The sequence below is a fragment of the Urocitellus parryii genome, chromosome 1, assembly GCF_045843805.1.
Source record: "Urocitellus parryii isolate mUroPar1 chromosome 1, mUroPar1.hap1, whole genome shotgun sequence".
In the NCBI taxonomy this organism is placed as follows: Eukaryota; Metazoa; Chordata; class Mammalia; order Rodentia; family Sciuridae; genus Urocitellus; species Urocitellus parryii.
In genome coordinates, this window is record NC_135531.1 from 138,343,943 (window position 1) to 138,363,043 (window position 19,101).

Here is a 19,101-nt window from a genome sequence, read left to right on the forward strand (position 1 = left end):
GCTTTCCATGGCTCTTGGCCCTCCTAAGATTACAATCGCATCGATGCCCTTGAAGAGGTCAAAAGAGGAAGTTGAGTTTGGTTGTAAAAGATGAAGAGCACAAGGAGAGACAGAGAGACATCCAGGGAGTGAGAGGGAGCCTGAGACCCAGAGCAGGGCTGGGCCAGCCTCCCCAGGATTGAGACAAGCTCAGACCTTTCTGGAAGTTTCCTAGGAAGCACCTAGGGAGAGCTTAAAGACTTAACTTACTCCTCCACCCACATCCCCAGGCACATTTAACAACCTCAGCCTCCAAGGAGGAAAATTCAGGCTGCAGGTTCTAGGGAAGAGACAGAGGCTCTTGTTGGAAATGTGCTTCTGTGTGTCATATTTTTCCTCTTTTGAAAAGAGAATGAATGGGATTCAAGGGAATGAATCGGAGGCTCACTCTAGGATGTCAATGTTAGAAGGGAAACAAGATTCTGTAGTCTCTCCTTTTGCAGATAAGGAAATGACTCAGGAGGGGAAGGGACTGGCCCAAGTCAGAAGCAACTATGTGGCAGATGCAAGAACCCAGGGTCCTGAGGCCTGGCCTGGCCCTCCAGCACAGATTCCATGGAGATGGGTGGGGATTGAGGGTGGGGGAAGGTTGCCAATGTGCCCAAAGTAATTTCTTCCTCCCTCCCCACTCCCAGTAAGCTGAGTGGCACCTGCCACCATCTCCCCTTTCAAAACACACACACATCACTCATTTTATGGAGGCTCAGTATGTTTTGGGATTTGACAAAGCCCAAACCAGGGCACGGGTGTGGCAAGGGACAGAGGTGGGTGGGGGTGGTGGCTGGAGAGGGGGTAACAAGGGAGCAGAGGTGGACGGGACCTGTGGCTATGGTTCTTCAGCTGCTCGGGCATGAGCAGGAGTGACCGTCGCTGGGACCTTGATGACCCCTGGGAGTGGGAGACTTTCCTAAGCCTCAGTTGAAGACAAGAGCCCCATCCTAACCCCTCCCCCCACCCTTATGCCTTCCTCAGTCTCTGGATCTGGAACAACGGCCTGGTCACGGCAGCTAGCGCTGCTGACCATTTCTTGGCAGAGGGACACTCCAAAGCCAGTGGTACTAGTCCTCGCCGCCACAGAGAGCCAGCAAGGCCTTCAGGAAGTCTCCGGAGGTGTCACCCTGGCAGGGGCAGAGGGAAAGTAGAGTGAGTGGAAACAATTCTGTCTGAATGCCCACCTCTTCTCCTAACTACCCACCAGCCTGGACATCTCCCTTGTATTCTCTGTCACCAACAAAGCTATTATATGAAGGCCAGAGAGGTCTCTTGTGCATAAATGTGATCACGTCCCTTCTGGGGCCCTGTGACCCCCCAGGAATATGTGCCAGCTCTTGGCCTGGCTTCAAGGACCTCTGGACCCTAGAGCTTGCAGCACCCCACCTCCCGTCCTCCTGGGGGCAGCACTGTCCTCTTGGCTCCTTCTCCCATTATTCCAGCTGTCCACAGGCCCCTGCACCTGCCCCAGGTCCTGTCTGCAGCAGGGCCCTCTCCTCCAAGGACCTTCCTGCCATCCATCTTACCTTAGGAGGCAGAGTGCTTCCTTCCCACCTTGGTTCCCCTCACACACCACAGAGACCCTACCCTCACAAGTCATGTGACCTGAATAAGCGCTGCTGAGCCCACTGGTGACATGCTTGATCATCATTGTACTCACCACACAGCACAGTGGTCTGACACACCACTGTCAAGTGGGGAAGGCCAGTGTAGCCTATGCTACAGAGCCCCCTTTAGAGGGCTCCTGTCACTTACGAAAACCTATTTATGATATGTGGGTTTCTGGAGTTTTGGGGTACTTAATATGTGATTTTTTTTTCAAAGTAATGTTATAATTGTAAACAATTCAGATCAAAGGGATGATTGTACCCAAAAGTCTCCCTCCCATCCTTGGCCCCTAGATTCCCCAATCAGGAGGCAGCTACTGTTACTACATTTTGATATGATTTCCTAGCAACAGTCTGTATACATACAAATACATGTACACATATAAATACATATACATCCCTCTTCTACACAAATGGACACATATCCTGTCCTGGGCTGTACTTTTTGACAAATCAACACCTAGAGCCTTCTCATACTTTTTCAAGGCTGTATTATATCCCATTATATGGATATACAGGTTGAGTATTTCTTATCCAAAATTCATGAGATCAGAAGTGTCTGGATTGGGGATTTTTAAAAAAAATGTTGGAAGGGCTGGGGATGTGGCTCAAGTGGTAACGCCTGGCATGCGTGGGGCGCTGGGTTCGATCCTCAGCACCACATAAAAATAAAGATGTTGTGTCCACCGAAAACTTAAAAATAAACATTCAAAAAAAATTTTTTTCTCTCTCTCTCTTAAAAAAATGTTGCATACATTAGTGAGATGTCTTAGGAATCGGATCCAAGTTCAAACATAAAATTCATTTATGTTTCATATGCATCTTACACACATAGCCTGAAGGTAAATCTATACAATGTGTTAAATAATTCTATACAATGTTTTAAATAGTTCTGTGCCATGAAACTAAGTTTCATGATATGAAATTTTCTACTTATACTACTGCATGTTGATGCTTAAAAAGTTCTAAATTTTGGAGCATTTCAGATTTCAGGTTGTCAGATTAGGAAGGCTTAACCTGTACCATATTTTATTTAACCAGTTCTTTATGGACAGCTTCCAATGTTTGGCTACTATAAACAATACTGGCATAATTATTCTCCCACATGTCTTTGGGAACATGTACGGTTAATGTCTGTAGAATAAATTCCAACAAGTAGAATTTACCCAGTCAAAAGTACACATACTTCAAATTTTGAAACTGACAAATTGCCCTTTCAAGGTGTGCTACCAATTTAAATTTCCATCAAGTCTTCATGACATTGCCTGTGATACCCACAGGGCTGTCAAGCAAGTATAGACAGCATCAAGCTCTTAAGATTTGGGGCAATCTCAAGACCAAAAAAAAAAAAAAAGGGGGGGGGCTCCATAAGTAAAGAAGCCAGACACAAAAGGTCCCTATGAAACCATTTATGTGAGATACTTAGAAAAGGCAAATTCATAGAAAGATTTGACCCCTAAGGTCCCCAAAATCTTGAGGAAAGAAAGTAGCCTGGCGGCTGCCTACACCTGGGAGTGGAAATAGGCAGGTAGAAAGCACCTTAGTGGGATGATGGAAATATCTGGAAATTGGACTGTGGTGATGGGTGCACAACTCAGTAAATTTACTAAATATTTCTGAATTTTATGGTATGTGAATTGTGCTTTAATAAAAATTTTTATTTTTTATTTTTTTAAAAAAATCTTTACTTTTATTATTTTTATGTGGTGCTGAGGACTGAACCCAGTGCCTCATGCATTCTAGGCAAGCACTCTACCACTGAGCCACAACCCCAGCCAATAAAAATTTTTAAAGTTAAAAAAAATAGGCTTTTTCATTTGAATATCTTTAGCTATGAACTTTTGGTTCTTCTGGAATTGGTTTTGGTATCAACAGTAAGGTGGTCTCCTTTCACTGAGCCACATGCTGTTCTACCAGGTAACCCCCTGGCAAACCTGTCCCCTTACCTCGAGAGCTTGGTGGAGAGACTTGTCATATTTCTCAATGAATTCCTGCCGGATGTTGAACAGGTCGATCTCACTCCGGGAAACCATGACTCTGGTGAGCATCTTCTCATCTGTGCCAGCGCCCTATTGGAGCCAGGAAAGAGAGAGACACGAGCAGGAGACAGAGCCGGTGAGGCAAGGACATGGTGGTGTCCACCTGCGTCTCTCTCTTTCGCTCTCCAAAACTGCCTCTGTTTCCCACAAATAGTCCTGACCAAAAGTCCCCTATGGGGCTAGGGTCCTGGCTCAGCGGTAGAGCACTTGCCTAGCGTGTGCGATGCCCTGGGTTCGATCCTCAGCACCACATAAAAATAAATAAATAAAACAAAGGTATTGTGTCCAACTACAACTAAAAAATAAATATTAAAAACAGTCTCTGCACATGTGATCGGTTAAGATGAAGTCATACTGCATTAGGTATGGCCCTAGTAACTGGTGTCTTTATTAGTGAGGGGACAGGAGCGCACACACAGAGGATGTCATGTGAAGATGAAGGCAGAGATCGAATTGGTACATCCATAAAACACATGTGCCAGGGCTTTCTGGCAACCACCAGAAGTTGGGAGAGTAGTATGGGGGGGTTCCTCCCTCAGCGCTTCCAGGGAATCAACCTGGCCCAGGTTGATTGTTAGCCTCCAGAACTCTGAGAGAATAAGTCTCTGTTGTCCCCCAATTTCTTGTGATTTGCTATAGCAGCCCTAGGAAATGGTACAGGGCCCAAGAAGCTGGCACTGGGCACGGAAGGTACAGGCAGCCAGGGCCTGCCTCTGCCCCCAGCTCCGCCACTTAGGAGCCATGTAAATGTGGGTGAAGTTTTCACCTATGTGGGCCTCAGTTTCCTCCTTATACAATGAGGATACTACCATGACCTCATAGGGTTGCTGGGAGGGTCAACTGTGTTCAGGGAGGTAAACAATTGGCACAAAACTTGGCACATGGTAAGTGTTCAATAAACGGCTACCATGCTTGGGGATTAGGCTGAGTGGGGTCTCAGACTCCTTCCCACCAAACCACTTGCCTGACTCTGTCAGCAGTTGAGATTTCAGTGTTTGGGCTTGGAATGTGGCCAGCATGGCCTGGAATTTTCAGGAAGAAGAGGGCTAAGGACTTGTGATCCTGGATAATCATTTGTCAAGAGATGTTGTCACCTGCTAGAATGTGAACTCTGATAGAGGACTCAGCCCTTTGTCCCCACAGCAAGTTTCTCAACTTCAGCACTTGGGGCCAGATGATTTCTTTGTGGTGGGGACCTGCCCTGTGCACTATGGGTTGTTTAACAGCACCCTTGCTTTCTCCCAGCAGATGCCCAGAGCAACACTCGTCAAATCGTGACAATCCAAAATATGTTTGGATATTGTCAACTGTCCCCTGGGGAGCAAGATCAATGCTACTGGAAAATTTCAATCCTGCAACCAGACAAGGGCAGATGCTGCTAAATAACAAGAGGTAAGAAACAGTGGCCAGAAGTCCTGATCCGGGGTATGTGCACGTCTGTGTTTGTGGGTACATGAAAGTCAGTGCCCGAAGGGAAAGAAATAAACAAGACTTTCTTACCTTCATGGATTTGTAAAGTTTGTCAGCAAAGAAGAGAGGCTTGTTCTTGACACTCTGAACTGGTGGGGAGAGGAGGGAGATGCAGGGAATTTAGTCAGAGCTGTGCACCCAGGCTCTGTGCTGGAATTTCCCTCTTACCCCACTCTCCCAACCAGGGCCTGCAGATCATTGCAAACCCCAGGGTCACTCAGGGGATGACAGCTTCACTTCCTCTTCCCAATGGCACCTCCTTTGCTCCTTCCTAGGCCTGGCTCTCACTGGACCGCAACTCACTTCCAGTTAAGATGCTTGCAGCTCACCCAGGTCAGAAGAGGATTCCAAGGGAATTAACCCCTTCTGAGCCCAAAGAACAGGGCCTCAAACTTTCAAGCACATCAGAATCACATGAGAACCTTGTTTAAAACTCAGGTTTTAGGCTCCCCTCTCGAGACTTAGATTCTAGAGACATTTTGAGCAGTGGTTCTAAAAGTACGATGCCCAGACTGACAGTATCCACGTAACTTGAGATCTTGGTAAAAATGCAAATTCTCATGCCCCACCCCAGATGTGCTGAATCAGAAACTCTGGAGGTGGGTGACCTACTCATCCCAGTTTGCTGGGTACATTCCCTGTCTTAACACTGAAAGTCCGTACAAACCAGGATAGCTGCTCTCCCTACTCTAGTGATGTTTGAAAACTACTGATCTAGAGAATAGCACCCCAAAGAATGACTGTCAGTATACTTTAAGGCACTGTGCCAATCCCTGGGGCTGACTGTTGCTCCAGGGCCTGCAGATTCTTGCTGCACTGGCAGCCCCTGCACCCCACCCACACAACAGCCAATGTCACCAACACAGCACTTTTTCAAGGCCTGGGGTTCTCTGGGGTTTGCAGCTGCCTGATATCAAGGCTCCAAGGACCAATGGGGCTGTCTCAGCTTAAGGAGGAGGATTAAACACCAGGAGCAGAGCTGTAAGACTCTGGGGAGAAAATTATCTATGAGGCCCCGGAGCAAGAGGCTGGCCTTGACTACCCCAAAGGCACAATCCCACGTAGGCCCCTCTGGAAAGATCACATCACACACCTCCCTGCTTAGCTCCTGATGCAGTTCCCCATGAGCTCTTGGGCCTGAGAGCCAAAGCCCCTGCCCCCTAGTCACCCTTGCTCCCTCCCACTGAACACAGTGCACATTCCTCTGTGTCTTGTCTGCCTAATATGGATGTGCTTCCTATTTATTTTATTCTTCCCCTAAACCCCATCCTGCAAGGTTGCACTTGATGTGCACGTCTCCTCCAATCACAACACCACCTCCAGGAAGCCTCCCCTGATTCTAGGTCTAGGGCTTCGTGAGTCTAGTTAAGGAGCACATTGAGCAGAAAATTTTCTCCTCTACAATCAACCCTGCAAGCCTTCCTTGTAATAGCCTATGTGCCTCAAGGGACCCTGGTGACTGCCATGGGTGGAGTGGTATAGTTTGGTATGGTATGACGCCATGCACACATGTTCAAGGTGGGAGGAAAGAAGAAAGAGGAAGAAACATGAGAAGGGCAAGATTCAAAGGAGTCTCCAAAGGCTGATTATTCTGGTGTTAAGAACATGGGTTTTATGTGATTCTGCAATCTGTATATGGGGTAAAAATGGGAGTTCATAACCCACTTGAATCAAAGTGTGAAATATGATATATCAAGAACTATGTAATGTTTTGAACAACCAACAATAAAAAAAAATTTAAAAAAAACAGGAAAAAAAAAAAAAGAACACGGGTTTTGGACTCAGGCGGCCCCTGGTTCTCGTGTTAGCATTATTCTCTCTGAACCTCAGCATTGTCCTCTGTGAAGTATCTGGTGAGGATCTGACCAAACCACAACGAACCTTGCACAGAACCTGGTGGAAATCACAATAAATGCTCATGTTGCCAGTGGCAACCTTGTGGCAGGGGTGCTGCTCTAAGTACTTTATATATACTTACTCATTTAAATATTACGAAAATACGCTACAGGCTGGGTATTATTGCTATCTCCATTTTACAGAGAAGGAAACTGAGACACAGGCTTTGTGACTTGCCCAAGAACACGCAGCTAGCAAGTGGAAGAGCGGGGACTCCCCCTGGAGCCCATGTTTTTAACCACAAGGCCGTCTGGCTTCCTGGACACTGCGCTCGGTGGCAAAGAACCATTACGTGGTAAGTAACAACAGCAACAGCATTTCTATCCATCTAATCCAAACCACCTTTCTTCCACATTAGCATCTCTGAAGTCCAGATGCATTTTATAATGGATGGCAGTTATGGGAAATCCTTCCGCTGACACCTCCTGGCGAGATAAGGAAAGTACATGCATCAATGCATCCTTTTAATAGCACATGAAATAGGATGCCAGTAATAAACACGAATAAAGTCAATAGCTAGGCGCGCAACCCTTGCTCCTATCTATTTACTCATGCTTACACATAGAGAAATACAGATCCAAAAGGGAAAGACTTCTTTAAAGTCAAGAACTTGATTTATGCAGGAAAAGAGGAACCAAAGAGAGGTATTGGGAGGAGGAAAGAGTGCGTGTGTGTGCAGTGTGTGTGCAGTGTGTCATGTGTGAATATATCCTGCATGTGCATGTCCTTAGTGTCCTGTGTGTGCATGTGTGGTGGGTGTGACTGTTTGTATATACATTCTAGTCCTGCAGGACACCAAGTTCTTCCCTGTCCTCCTCAGGGCTGGTTTTGCATCCTGTCCTGCAGCCTGGAACAGATCCTCATGATGCTCCCAACAATCTCAACTGGCAGAAACCCTGGAGGTGACCTTAGACAGAATTCACTCTCCAGAGCCAGTAGCACAGGAAGCTGCTAAGGTGGCACTCTTTCAGGGAAGCTGGCCGTGTTCCCAGTTTCCCCAGTCCCTTCCCTTGGTCCCTGTCAGTTACCGATGGCCACAAAAGCGTCCCTGACGTCCCCAGACATCTCCTTCTTGATGATGTGCTCCACATCATAGTTGGTCATCTTGATGAACTCCTGGAAGACTGACCCCAAGAGAAGCCCCAGAGGTGACAGTGAGCTTCAGTTCAGAGAGGGAGATCACCACTCCCCAGCCCCACTCAGCTCTGCCCACAGGCTGTGTTGGAGAAGAGGAAAGGGGAGCAGAAGTGGCCACAGACAGGCTAAATACACCAGGCAAGACCCTGGTGAGAGAGAATTCTGACCTCAAGGCTGCTGTGGGCTCAGTGCCAAATCTGTGCCAGGCCAGAGCCCCCAGGCTGGCTGGAAGCCCTTAAGACTTGGACAAGAACAAAGGACCCAGGCTGGTGTGGTAAAGGGAACAGGCATGTTGGTCATGGCTCTGCCTCTGGCTCACTGAGTGACCTTAGGTGAACCCTTTCCCACTCTGGGCTTTTTTTTCCTCATGGGTCAAGTGGGGACACTAAGACCAGTCTTGAGTACAACCCTTGGGAGCACATGGGCCAAGGACGGTGCTACGTGCTTGACATGTATTGTGTTTTGTGTTCTCACAACAATCACATGAGGCAGAAGGAAAATCCCAATTCCTAGGTAAGGGATTTAGGTATAAAGATTCAGAAACTTGCCCAGAGCCACATGGCTGATAAGTGGGGGATTCATTTCAAGGTGGTTCAGTGCCCTAGTCCATTCTTTCAGCCACTATGTTAAAGCACCAGCTGTACTGAAATGTGCCAGACGAATGCATATTCAGCTGCTTTAGTGGAAAGGGCACTTTATGGTCTTCTCATGCAAGGGCCCCTACACACAGGTGTGCCTGTGTGTGTGGCGGCCTGTGGTTCAAACACTTACATATGGTCTTGTGTGACCACCGCCCCTCACTGCCTTGCTCCTAGCAGGTATCACCAATGGATTCTGACACTGAACCTCAGAAGCCTTCTCAACACAGCAGCTCCTTTCCAATCCGCCAGTGTTGGCCTTTGAGGTGAAATCCACTTGCCAGACCTTATCCCAGGCATCTCACCTGCTTCTCTTAAGGAGGTGAAGGGAGATGGCCCGAGGCTGATGATATGCCAGGGTGCCTGTGTCCCCATTAGCCACAGCGTCCCCATTAGCCACAGCGTTCCCTACCACTGCAGGAATAGGGAGGCAGACAGTGTGCAACAGGTTCCTCTTCACAGAGAGCTGAGAGGCTCTTGCTGGATTGGAACTCTTCCTGCTGAACTGGAAGGAGTTGGGCCTTACCTCTCCGTAGGTGCGGGTAGCTACGGGTGCACAGGATCGTCATGAACCGAGTCTCCAGGGAAGTTTTATCTCCGCTGGGAGTATCTGCGATTTCCTGCAGAGCCCGAGTAGGGACAAGGATTTGGGAGGGGAGACATAAGAAAGTCCCGGTTATGATCCACTTTCCTATCTGAGAGGCTGAGGCAGTTGGAAGCGGGGCTGATCCAGCCGCCATTGGAAGAGGCTGAGGTTGGCCTCCTTTTCCTCAGCCTCCAGCACAGTGACCTCCACATTCCCCTCTTCAGGTCCCAGAGGCCCAGTGGGCACACTCATGGGCTCGGCACTGGGTGTTTCCACCCTGGCCTTGGGGACTGGGGCCCAGGGGACGGACCAAATTGGCATTGGGCACAGAGACTCAGGGTTCTCCTGCCTTCTGTCCTCCAATTAGAGAGCCCCTCTGGGGAATGTGTACATGCACACAAACAAGGAAAATTGGCCTAGTCAGTGTTTCCCCAAATAGAGTCAAGGGCAGACATTTTAGTTTTTTTTTTGGAGGTGGGGTACCAGGGATTGAACTCAGGGTCACTCAACCATGGAGCCACATCCCCAGCCCTATTTTGTATTTCATTTAGAGACAGGGTCTCACTGAGTTGCTTAGCACCTCACTTTTGCTGAGGCTGGCTTTGAACTCATGATCCTCCTGCCCCAGCCTCCTGAGCCACTAGGATTACAGGCGTGAGCCACTGCGCCCCGCAAGGCAGACATTTTAATACATCTACGTGTATGCTTCCACAGTTATCTTATAGTTGGCTACAGTTCTATTTACATCCACTTAACTCCCTTTGAAATAACTCATTTTAGGTTAACAAACAAGTGAGTGGACTTAAAGAAAACAATCATAGCCGGTGGTTAAGGAGCCCAAATTGTGCCAGAGATGAACCAGCAAATTTGGGGAAACACTTGCCTGGCCCATGTTTTCCCAGCAGGGTCCTTAAGGGGCCCTGAAGGGGAGAGAGAGAAGCTGCAGAGCAAGGCCCCCAGATCACTGCCCAGCCCCAAAGCACAGACTTTACTGAGGCTGTTAACATCCAGATGAAGATCGGGACACTCACCAAGATCTCAGCAGCCACCTGAGAGCGGGGAGGAGAGAGAGGAGGGAGAGAGGGGAAGGCAAGAGTCAGAGAGGCTGCAGAGGTTGGCTCTGGGGCTCCTGGGAGGCAGGGGGAGTGGCCAAGGTCCCCAAGAAACCCTGGGACCACTATGAGGGACAGGAGGGGAAAATGCCTGTCTCTGATCTTTGGGCTAAAGCTCAAAATGGGGCCAGGCCTGAAAATAACTAAAAACATGTGCCCCTGGGGATAAGAGAAAGACACAGAAGTGTGTCCTTCCCTCCAGGTAACTTGGAGCTGGCTCCAGGCCTCAGTTTGCCTGTCAGAAAATTGGGAGAAAGAAACCCTATCATTCCCCACAGAGCTACTGAGAAGGTAACACGCAAGGTGCAAAGTGCTCTGCACCTGTTAGCACGTTCAGAGTTAACGTCTGTGGCATAGGGACAGGATGGCCAAGGCTTCTGGGGGGTGATCTACCTGGGGGTGACGGCCTAGCTGCAGGGTGGGGAAGGCATTTCACAGGATTCTTCCTAATGCACAGCACAGCAGTCGGTGGCTGTGCTTGGGAACAAAAGCAGGTGGCCTTTGTGTACCCAGACGATGTCACCTTTGCTTTCTTCCTTGACTCTTTGCTGACTACTTTATTCTCTTGGATAGAATGAAATCCTAATCTTTATAAACAACACTCTTATGCCCTGGAAAACTTCTTTTATTGCATAAGTTAAAATGTCTATCATAACTTGGAATGCACATGGCTTTTGGTTGAGCTATAACATCGCTAGGAGTGTGCCCTAGAGATGGACTGGCAAGTCTTCCACCCCATAATACAAAATGGGGCAAGGCCTGAAAATAATTAAAAATATGCTCACTGCAGCCTTCTTTGCAATTGAGAAAACAAAACAAAACAGGGTATGGTTTAGCCAATCAAGAGAAATAATCCACACAACTTTTTAAAAAGAATGAGACTGAGGGCTGGGATTGTGGCTCAGTGGTAGAACGCTTGCCTAGCATGTGTGAGGCCCTGGGTTTGATTCTCAGCACCACATATAAATAAGTAAAATAAAGGTCCATTGATACTAAAAAATATTTTTAAAAAATTAAAAAAGAATAAGACTGAGCCAGGTGCAGTGGTGCATGCCTGTAATCTCAGCCACTTGGGAGGCTGAGGCTGGAGGATCTCAAGTTTGAGGGTAGCCTCAACAACTTTGTGAGATACCTTTGTCTCAAAAAAAAAAAAAAAAAAAAAGAAGGCAGGGGGTGGTGATGGCAGCTGGATATGAAGCTCAGAAGGAGAGTGCCCCTGAGTTCAATCCCCAGTACTAAAAAATTTTTAAAAAAGAATAAATATAATTAGTCTGGGATGCATGAGCAAGGCCCTGGAAGAGGAAAAAACAAAAACAACAATGAAAGAATGAGATTGATCTACAATGCTAATAAGGCACTTCCATCTAACTGATATAGAAATATAAAATAGAACACACTTATTGTATATAACTGTGTTCCTCTTATCTAGATTAAAAAATAAATAAACAGTCCCCTGCTTACTTTGAAGTACATCAGAAATTACCAAGATATGGTTGACTATGGATTCCTTTGGGAAGGAATGTGAAGAAAAACTTCAGCATTTTCTTTTATTCATTCTGAAATGTCATGATTACCTTTCCCATTGTGGGAATATTACTTTACTTATCTGTGTAAATGTCAAACAGGACTTGTCAGGATTACTAGGATTATGAACAGCTTCTGGTTTTTAAATACTGTATTGAAAACTGTATTAAAAACAATCCAGTTAAATCTTGAGGACATTGTGCCAAGTGAAAGAAGCCAGCCACAAGGGGACAAACACTGTCTGATTCTACTTACATGAAGCAAATTCACAGACAGGAAGTTGATTGGCAGTTGCCAGGGACCAGGGGAAAGGGAAATGGGCAGTTACTGGTTAGTGGGTTTAGATTTCAGTTTTGCAAAATAAAAAGCATTCTGGAGATGGATAGATAGTTGTAATTCTTGTCCCAGAATGTGAATGTACTTGGTACCAATGAATTGTATACTTAAAAACAATAAGTACAGTTAATTTTATGTTACATGTATTTTATAAAAAAATTTTAGTTTGAGCACTAAAAAAACACGCAAAAAGCAAAAAACAAACAAACAAACAAACTTCGTATTACTTAAAAAAAAGAGAGAAAAAAAAGTGGGGATGGGGCAGCGTTTAAAAAAATAAAACAAATGGGCTGGGCTTGTGGCTCAGAGGTAGAGCGCTTGCCTGGCTGCGTGAGGCACTGGGTTCAATTCTCAGCACCACATATAATTAAATTAATTAATTAAATAAAGGTCCAATGACAACTAAAAAAATATTTAAAATAATATAAAGTGCTAAATATTCTTATTTATTCGGGTCAGACAACCCCGGATGTATTTTTTCCAAGGCAACTTTAAGACGATAACATCTATAATACGAAAAAAAAGGTAGCGGGAGCCAGGTGTGGTGGTGCACTCCTCTACTCCCAGCTTCTCGGGGAGACCGAGGTGAAGCTGATGCAGGAAGATTGTGAGTTGGAGTCCAGCCTGGGCAAATTAACAAGAGCCTGTTTCAAAAATAAAATTAAGATAAGGTCTGGGGCTGTAGCTCAGTGGTAGAGTGCTTGTCTAGCATGTGCAAGGTCCTGGGTTCAAGTCCCAGAACCTCTAAGAAAAATGTGGTGGAAGATTAAAATAATATTCCCCACAAAAGCTTTTCCTTTTAGCTCAGCTACTTCCTGCAAAAATTAATCTGGGCAGTTCCTCAAGAGAGTACTCTGCAATGGGAAGAAACAGACACAGATGCATGCTGCAGGGTGGATGACCCTTGAAACCATGATGCTAAGCGGAAGAAGACAGTCACCCAGGGCCATGTGGTGTGTGGCTCTACTGACACAAAATGTCAGGGATAGGCAAATCTAGCCACAGAAAGCAGACTAGAGGTAGCTTAGGGCTAGGGGCATGGGAGAAAATGAGTGACTGTCAATATGTACAGAGCTTCTGCTAGGGGTGAAGAAATGTTTTAAATCGATTGTGGTGTCGGTTGTATACATCTGTGAAGATAGTAAAATTCACTGAATTGTACACTATAAATGAGTCAATGGCATAGTATTTGAACTATATTTCAATACAGCTGTTATATCATTAAAAAATCTGGGGATTGGCCGGACTCAGTGATACACACCTATAATTCCTAGAGGGTTGGCAGGCTGAGGCAGAAGGATCACAAGTTCAAAGCCAGCCTCAGCAACCTAGAAAGGCCCTGAGCAACTTAGCAAGACCCTGTCTCAGAAAAAAAAAAAAAAAAAAAAAAGAGTGGGGGGGTGCATGAAGTAAAATAAAAAGGCTGGGGATTTGGCTCATGGCTAAGCACACCTGGGTTCAATCCTTGGTACAAAAAAAAAAAAAAAAAAATCTCCGGGGATTGATTATCTAAAAATAACTATAATGCTTCTTTTCATTGTGGGCCTGTAATAATTAGGTTATCTACATTGCTTATTGCTCAAACCAGAACGCTAAAGGGGAAAGAGGAGGCTATTGACAGTTACTGTGTGGTAAAAGGTGGAAACTGGACATGCAGTCACTCTGTTAATAATAGACTCTGAGAACCTGCTGCTGCTCCAGATGTGCAGAGGAAGAGGCTGGGGGAGGAGGCAGTCAAAACAAGCACACCAAACTGCTAAGAACCGAAAGGCATTATCTTTCTGAGGGGGAAACTTGGTCCTGCCTATCAACTGCCTTTGATTTTTATAGACACTTTGCTCTAGCCTTCCCACTACACCTCTAGAAATGTACTCTAATGAAAATGATCATGAGTGTGTTAACAGTCTTGGATACGAGGTAGAGGGCTTGGATAAATAAAGTACAGTGGATTCAGATGGAATAGTATTGGCCATTAACTGTTGCTGCTCTCTAAGAATATATGCAGCAATATGCATAGAATACTATTTTTTAAAAAAATATTAATGTTTTAGTTGTAGTTGGACATGATACCTTTATTTTACTTATTTATTTTTATGTGGTGTTGAGGATCAAACCCAGGGCCTCACCTGTGCTAGGCGAGCGCTCTGCCGCTGAGCCACAACTCCAGTCCCTAGAATACTAATTTTTAAATGTTCTAGATCTACTTTTATATATCTACAGAAAAACAATTTGAATATGTGCAAGTAGACTATAGGTTTTCTTTTCCTCTATTTTCTAGTTTCTGTAAAAGAATATGCATTACTTATGAAACAACAACAATAAAATTCTATTTATAGGGCTGCAATTGTGGGTCAGCGGTAGAATGCTTGCCTAGCATTGCAAGCCACTGGGTTCGATTCTCAGCACCACATATAAATAAATGACTAAAATAAAGATCCATCAATATCTTAAAAAAACTTTTTTTTTTTAAAAAAAAATCTGTTTTATAAGAAAATGGGTCCATCCTAAAATGGGGGATTATCACCCTAATCTGGAGAAGCAGCTGATTTAGGCAGGACTCTGGCTCAAGGGTCTCAATTGCTTCCATTCAGGTTCTCTCTCTCCCTTTCTCTCCTGCAAACCAGCTGCCCCCCACTGCCCCCTGATAGTGTCCATTGGAAGCTTAAGCTCACAGGCAGACCAGGCACCAGGCAGAAGCATTCCCTGGAAGGTTGAATTTTGGGATGGGGATGGATTCAGGAAGAGAGCTAAGACCAAAAGCCCCCTCACAGCACACTGTAATACTTAATAAACATCTGTTGAATAAGTGAGTAAATTGTGTTCACACCAACCTGCGATTGTGTCTGGCTGGGTTTCCTGACTATCCCATAAATGTGCCCAGAATATAAATGACATCCCACGATTCAGCTAGGAACCCTGCAGCTCCTGACAACTGTATTCCAAAGCAAGGGCAAGACCTCTAGACAACTGCTACCTGTTTTGCTAAGCTTCAGGGGAAATTTCTGGACTGGGTCCTGGAGGATTCTAAATGATATTAAGGATAAACTTTGGAGTCAGGCAAGACCGAGTTCAAATCAAACCAACGCCACTACTCTTAGAAACTTCCCTTAGAAAAGTTTAGGAGTTTCATTTTCCCCCAGTACAAACAGAAAACATAATCGACATAGAAGAGTTCAGCATTATGCTCAGTATAAAGCATGCATTCTAATCATTGCAATTGTACTTGCTGGGGTGCCGCTAAGGATTTTTCTAGCTCATTAACTGTTGCAACATACCACACATCTGTGGTTGCAGCCAGGAACAGAAAAGTTGCTGCCCTGACTCTCAATCCATTTTCTACCTATCAGCTATAAAATAAGGGGCTGGATTTGCAGTTTGTAGTGTCTCTGTCCAATCCCAAGACATTGAGATTTTGAGGGGGTGGGGATGGGGCAGGCAGAAGAGATGGAGACAGGTTCTGGGTCAGGCCAGTGGATGCTGAGATCAAGACCCAGGTCAATAGGGACAATTCAGATAGCCTCAGTAGGGACCGTGCATTCATAGGAACCATCAGGGGGAAAAAATTGGGGGTTGTCCAGCCTCTGGAGAAGGCATTTCTAGACCTAAGCTTCCTGGCCTAAGAATCTGGGCAGCAGCTGAGTGGCTAAGAGATCCTGGTGAAACCCTCCCCCATAATCATTCAACAAATACTCACTGAGTATTGCTGAGCATGTACCACTCTGGATACATGCTCAGACACAACAGAATGCACGGAGCATAACAGAGTTGCCAGCCCTGGGCTTCTCCCAGGACACTCTCTTCAACCTCAACCCCATTTGATAGATAATAAGTCCTCTTTCCCAGCAAGATCCCAAGCCTGCTCCCTCTAGGTCAATTCTACCTGGGCCACTGGTTTGCTGTGTGACTTTCTCCAGAAGACATTCACCCATTCTGGCCTCTGTTTTTCAACTGTAACTTGAAAGGTTTGACCTGGGTCATCTGTACATCCCTTCCCATTCCGAGGAACCTACTGCTCACATAGGAAATGCCAGGAAGACTAGCATCTACCGCCAAATCTCATTCTGAAAATCTTAAAGTCTCAGTTCTAAAGGGTGGAAATAGAGGGGCCCAGAGTCTAAGAGTCCACCAATCAAATCGGCGACATCTCTGCAGGAGTCTACCCCACTTCCAGACTGCCAGGGCCTGGCCTGACGTCACTTGGAGAGGCTTCTCAGAAGAGCCCAGCTAATGGTGGTCCGGGGTCTCACCTGGGCATCTTCCCGGGCCTGGTCCCGGTCTTCTCCTCCTTCCTCACGGTTTCCCTGCAACAAGACCATTGAGAAGATCAGTCCCTATACATGCACCCATCCTGTCCCTCAGCACCCCCAGTTCCATCTTCCCAAATTCCTTTCCTTATCTGTAACACAGGGACAATAATTCTGCCTTCTAGGATAGGTGGTGGCGGCACTTAGAGCCATGCCTGACACAGTGAGCTCTCAATATTTGTGGATGAGGCCTGATACTTGGGTTATGAGGCATTCAAGAGATGGTGGAGGAAGCTCCTGGGTAACATCACAGGAGGAGGTTACCCATGTCGTCTTGTTCTATGAGCTGGGAGTCCAAAAGCCATGCTGATGGCCATCAAAGAGGGCTGCCTGGAGAAGGTGGCACCAAGCCAGCTTTGAGAAGTGAACAACAAGGGTAGGTGGTGAGACACTGAGAAGTCAAGAAGGGAGACTCCTCTCTCACACTCAGTCATGCTTCCCCTCCTCCCAGGCCCCATGAATGCACTCACCGTGGCCAGAGAAATGAGGATCCTCTTAAAGTGGCCAGATGTGTCTGAGCTCAGGGCATCCTCCAGGGACTTGTGATAGTCTGAGACAGAGAAAGGGGGTGTGGGCACCTGCTGGCCAAAAAGCTCAAACTTGGGCCAGGGCAGTTGTTAGCAAGGAGAGGTGGGAATGAAGGGGTGTGTAGTCAACTCTCGGGGGCATCCAGTCATCCTTCTCCTGATTTTGTAAGACAACTGGTATTCCCATCAACCCTCACCTCCTCTGCATCCTTCTGCTTACATGCTGGTTGAGGTCTCATAGTATCTCACCTCTCTCCCTTAAAACCTCTATCTAGACCCAAGAGCACAACTGTGACCATGTCACTCCCCTACTCAAAAATTCTACTATAAACTGTTTATAAGAGAAAAACTGTCTGCAGCTTTTCATAATGAAAATAAGAGGCCACTTGTTTAAGCACTAAGAATTTGAAGATAGCAACAGCAGAGTGTGCATTTAAGCAGAAGACCCTGCTGATGGTGGGCCCTGGACAGCTGCTCAGGCCACACACCATGAAGTCTCTCTCACTCTCTTTAGTGGGCTGGGAAGCTCTCTCTTCTCACCTCCTTCCAAACCTTCTTCTACTGCCAGGCCTTTGTCCTACTGGGACACCTCTGTCTTTCTCCAGACACAGGGCTGGGCACACCCAAGGGGCTTATCCAAGCCTCGTGAATTGAGAGAAAGGAGATGGGCTCGAGCTGTGGGTGGAGTTGAGGCTGAGGTTGAGAGCAGAGGGCCCTGGCTTTTCTTCCACCTGCCTCCCAGCAGCATTAGGCCCAGTTCCCCAGACTTACCCTCCTTGTAGGCCTCATTGATGGCCCGGATTTCATCATTGTTCCGAGTGGCCAGGATTTCGATCAGAGCCTTTTCATCCGTGCCAGCTCCCTAGAACATCCAGGCAAAGACGATCTTGGCCACTGTCCTGACCTCTGTGCCCCACCAGAACCAGCAGAGACTGGTGCCCACACTATACCTCCATGGCCTTCTTCAACTGCTTGGCATCATAATGGGCTGGTGGCATCATGAGCCCGAGAATCAGCCTCGCCAGGTCTCCAGAGATCTCAGACTTCAGGTCAGCCATTAAGTCCTACAAAGGGCAGGGCCAAGGTCATGCCAACATCAAAACTTGCTCACTCGTTACCCAGGACAGGGAGAAGATAGGAAATGAGGAAACAGGATCTCCCTGTGGGAAAGTCACAGGAGTCTGTCTGTCTTGCTGATGTTGAATTTTATATATTTATATTTTTTTTGCGGGGGGTAGTATCTGGGATTGAATTCAGGGGCATTCAATCACTGAGCCACATCCCTTGCCCTATTTTGTGTTTTTTTTTTTTTTTTTTTTTTTGGTTCTGGGGATTGAACCCAGGGGAGCTCTACCACTGAGCTACACCCCCAGCCTGTTTTAATTTTTATTTTGAAAAAGGGTCTTGCTAAGTTGCTGGAGCTGGCCTCAAACTTGCAATTCTCCTGCCTCAGCCTCCAGAATCACTAGGATCACAGGCATGAACCAATGCACCAGGCTTGCATTCATTATTCAGATGAAGTTAAAGAGAGTGGGAGAAAAAGAACCAAGAAGCAGACCTGCTCTCCTGGGAGGCAATGCTGCAGGACATCATTTCCATCTTGGGGGAAACTCATCAGCCTAAGCCAGGTGCCACCAAGGTGCGATAATCACTGACACTCAGCCTTGGGGCTTTGAAGCCAGCTCTCTCTCTCTGCACAGAGGAACTGCAAGTCCCCCAAAGCACCATCTGAAAACACTCATATCCTGATCGGGGACCCATGCTGAGCTTCTGCCTCTACTGTGTCATCTCGCACAAGTGTCACTGATAGCAAGGAACTGGGGGAGCCAAGAGGTATGTCTGCGGCAGCCCGAACCCAGTACTGGAGACATTCCAAGATCATCTAATCACTCGAG

The 19,101-nt window shown here is 46.5% G+C and overlaps 1 protein-coding gene across 2 annotated transcripts in view; it reads right to left on the minus strand.

Moving 5' to 3' along the window:
* Positions 1 to 727: 727 nt before the first annotated feature.
* Positions 728 to 19,101, minus strand: part of Anxa6 (annexin A6) — a 52,184-nt gene continuing 33,810 nt past the window's right edge. The window contains exons 17-26 of one of the 2 annotated variants that reach the window (XM_026400141.2): positions 18,157 to 18,270; positions 17,978 to 18,068; positions 17,150 to 17,229; positions 16,623 to 16,676; positions 10,435 to 10,452; positions 9,344 to 9,437; positions 8,071 to 8,166; positions 5,177 to 5,235; positions 3,584 to 3,706; positions 728 to 1,157 (exon numbers count right to left, since the gene is read on the minus strand). In XM_026400141.2, the coding sequence (XP_026255926.1) occupies positions 1,098 to 1,157; positions 3,584 to 3,706; positions 5,177 to 5,235; positions 8,071 to 8,166; positions 9,344 to 9,437; positions 10,435 to 10,452; positions 16,623 to 16,676; positions 17,150 to 17,229; positions 17,978 to 18,068; positions 18,157 to 18,270 (789 nt within the window). In that variant the 3' untranslated portion in view covers positions 728 to 1,097. The remainder of the gene's footprint in view (positions 1,158 to 3,583; positions 3,707 to 5,176; positions 5,236 to 8,070; positions 8,167 to 9,343; positions 9,438 to 10,434; positions 10,453 to 16,622; positions 16,677 to 17,149; positions 17,230 to 17,977; positions 18,069 to 18,156; positions 18,271 to 19,101) is intronic. The other variant, XM_026400142.2, reaches the window with a different exon arrangement.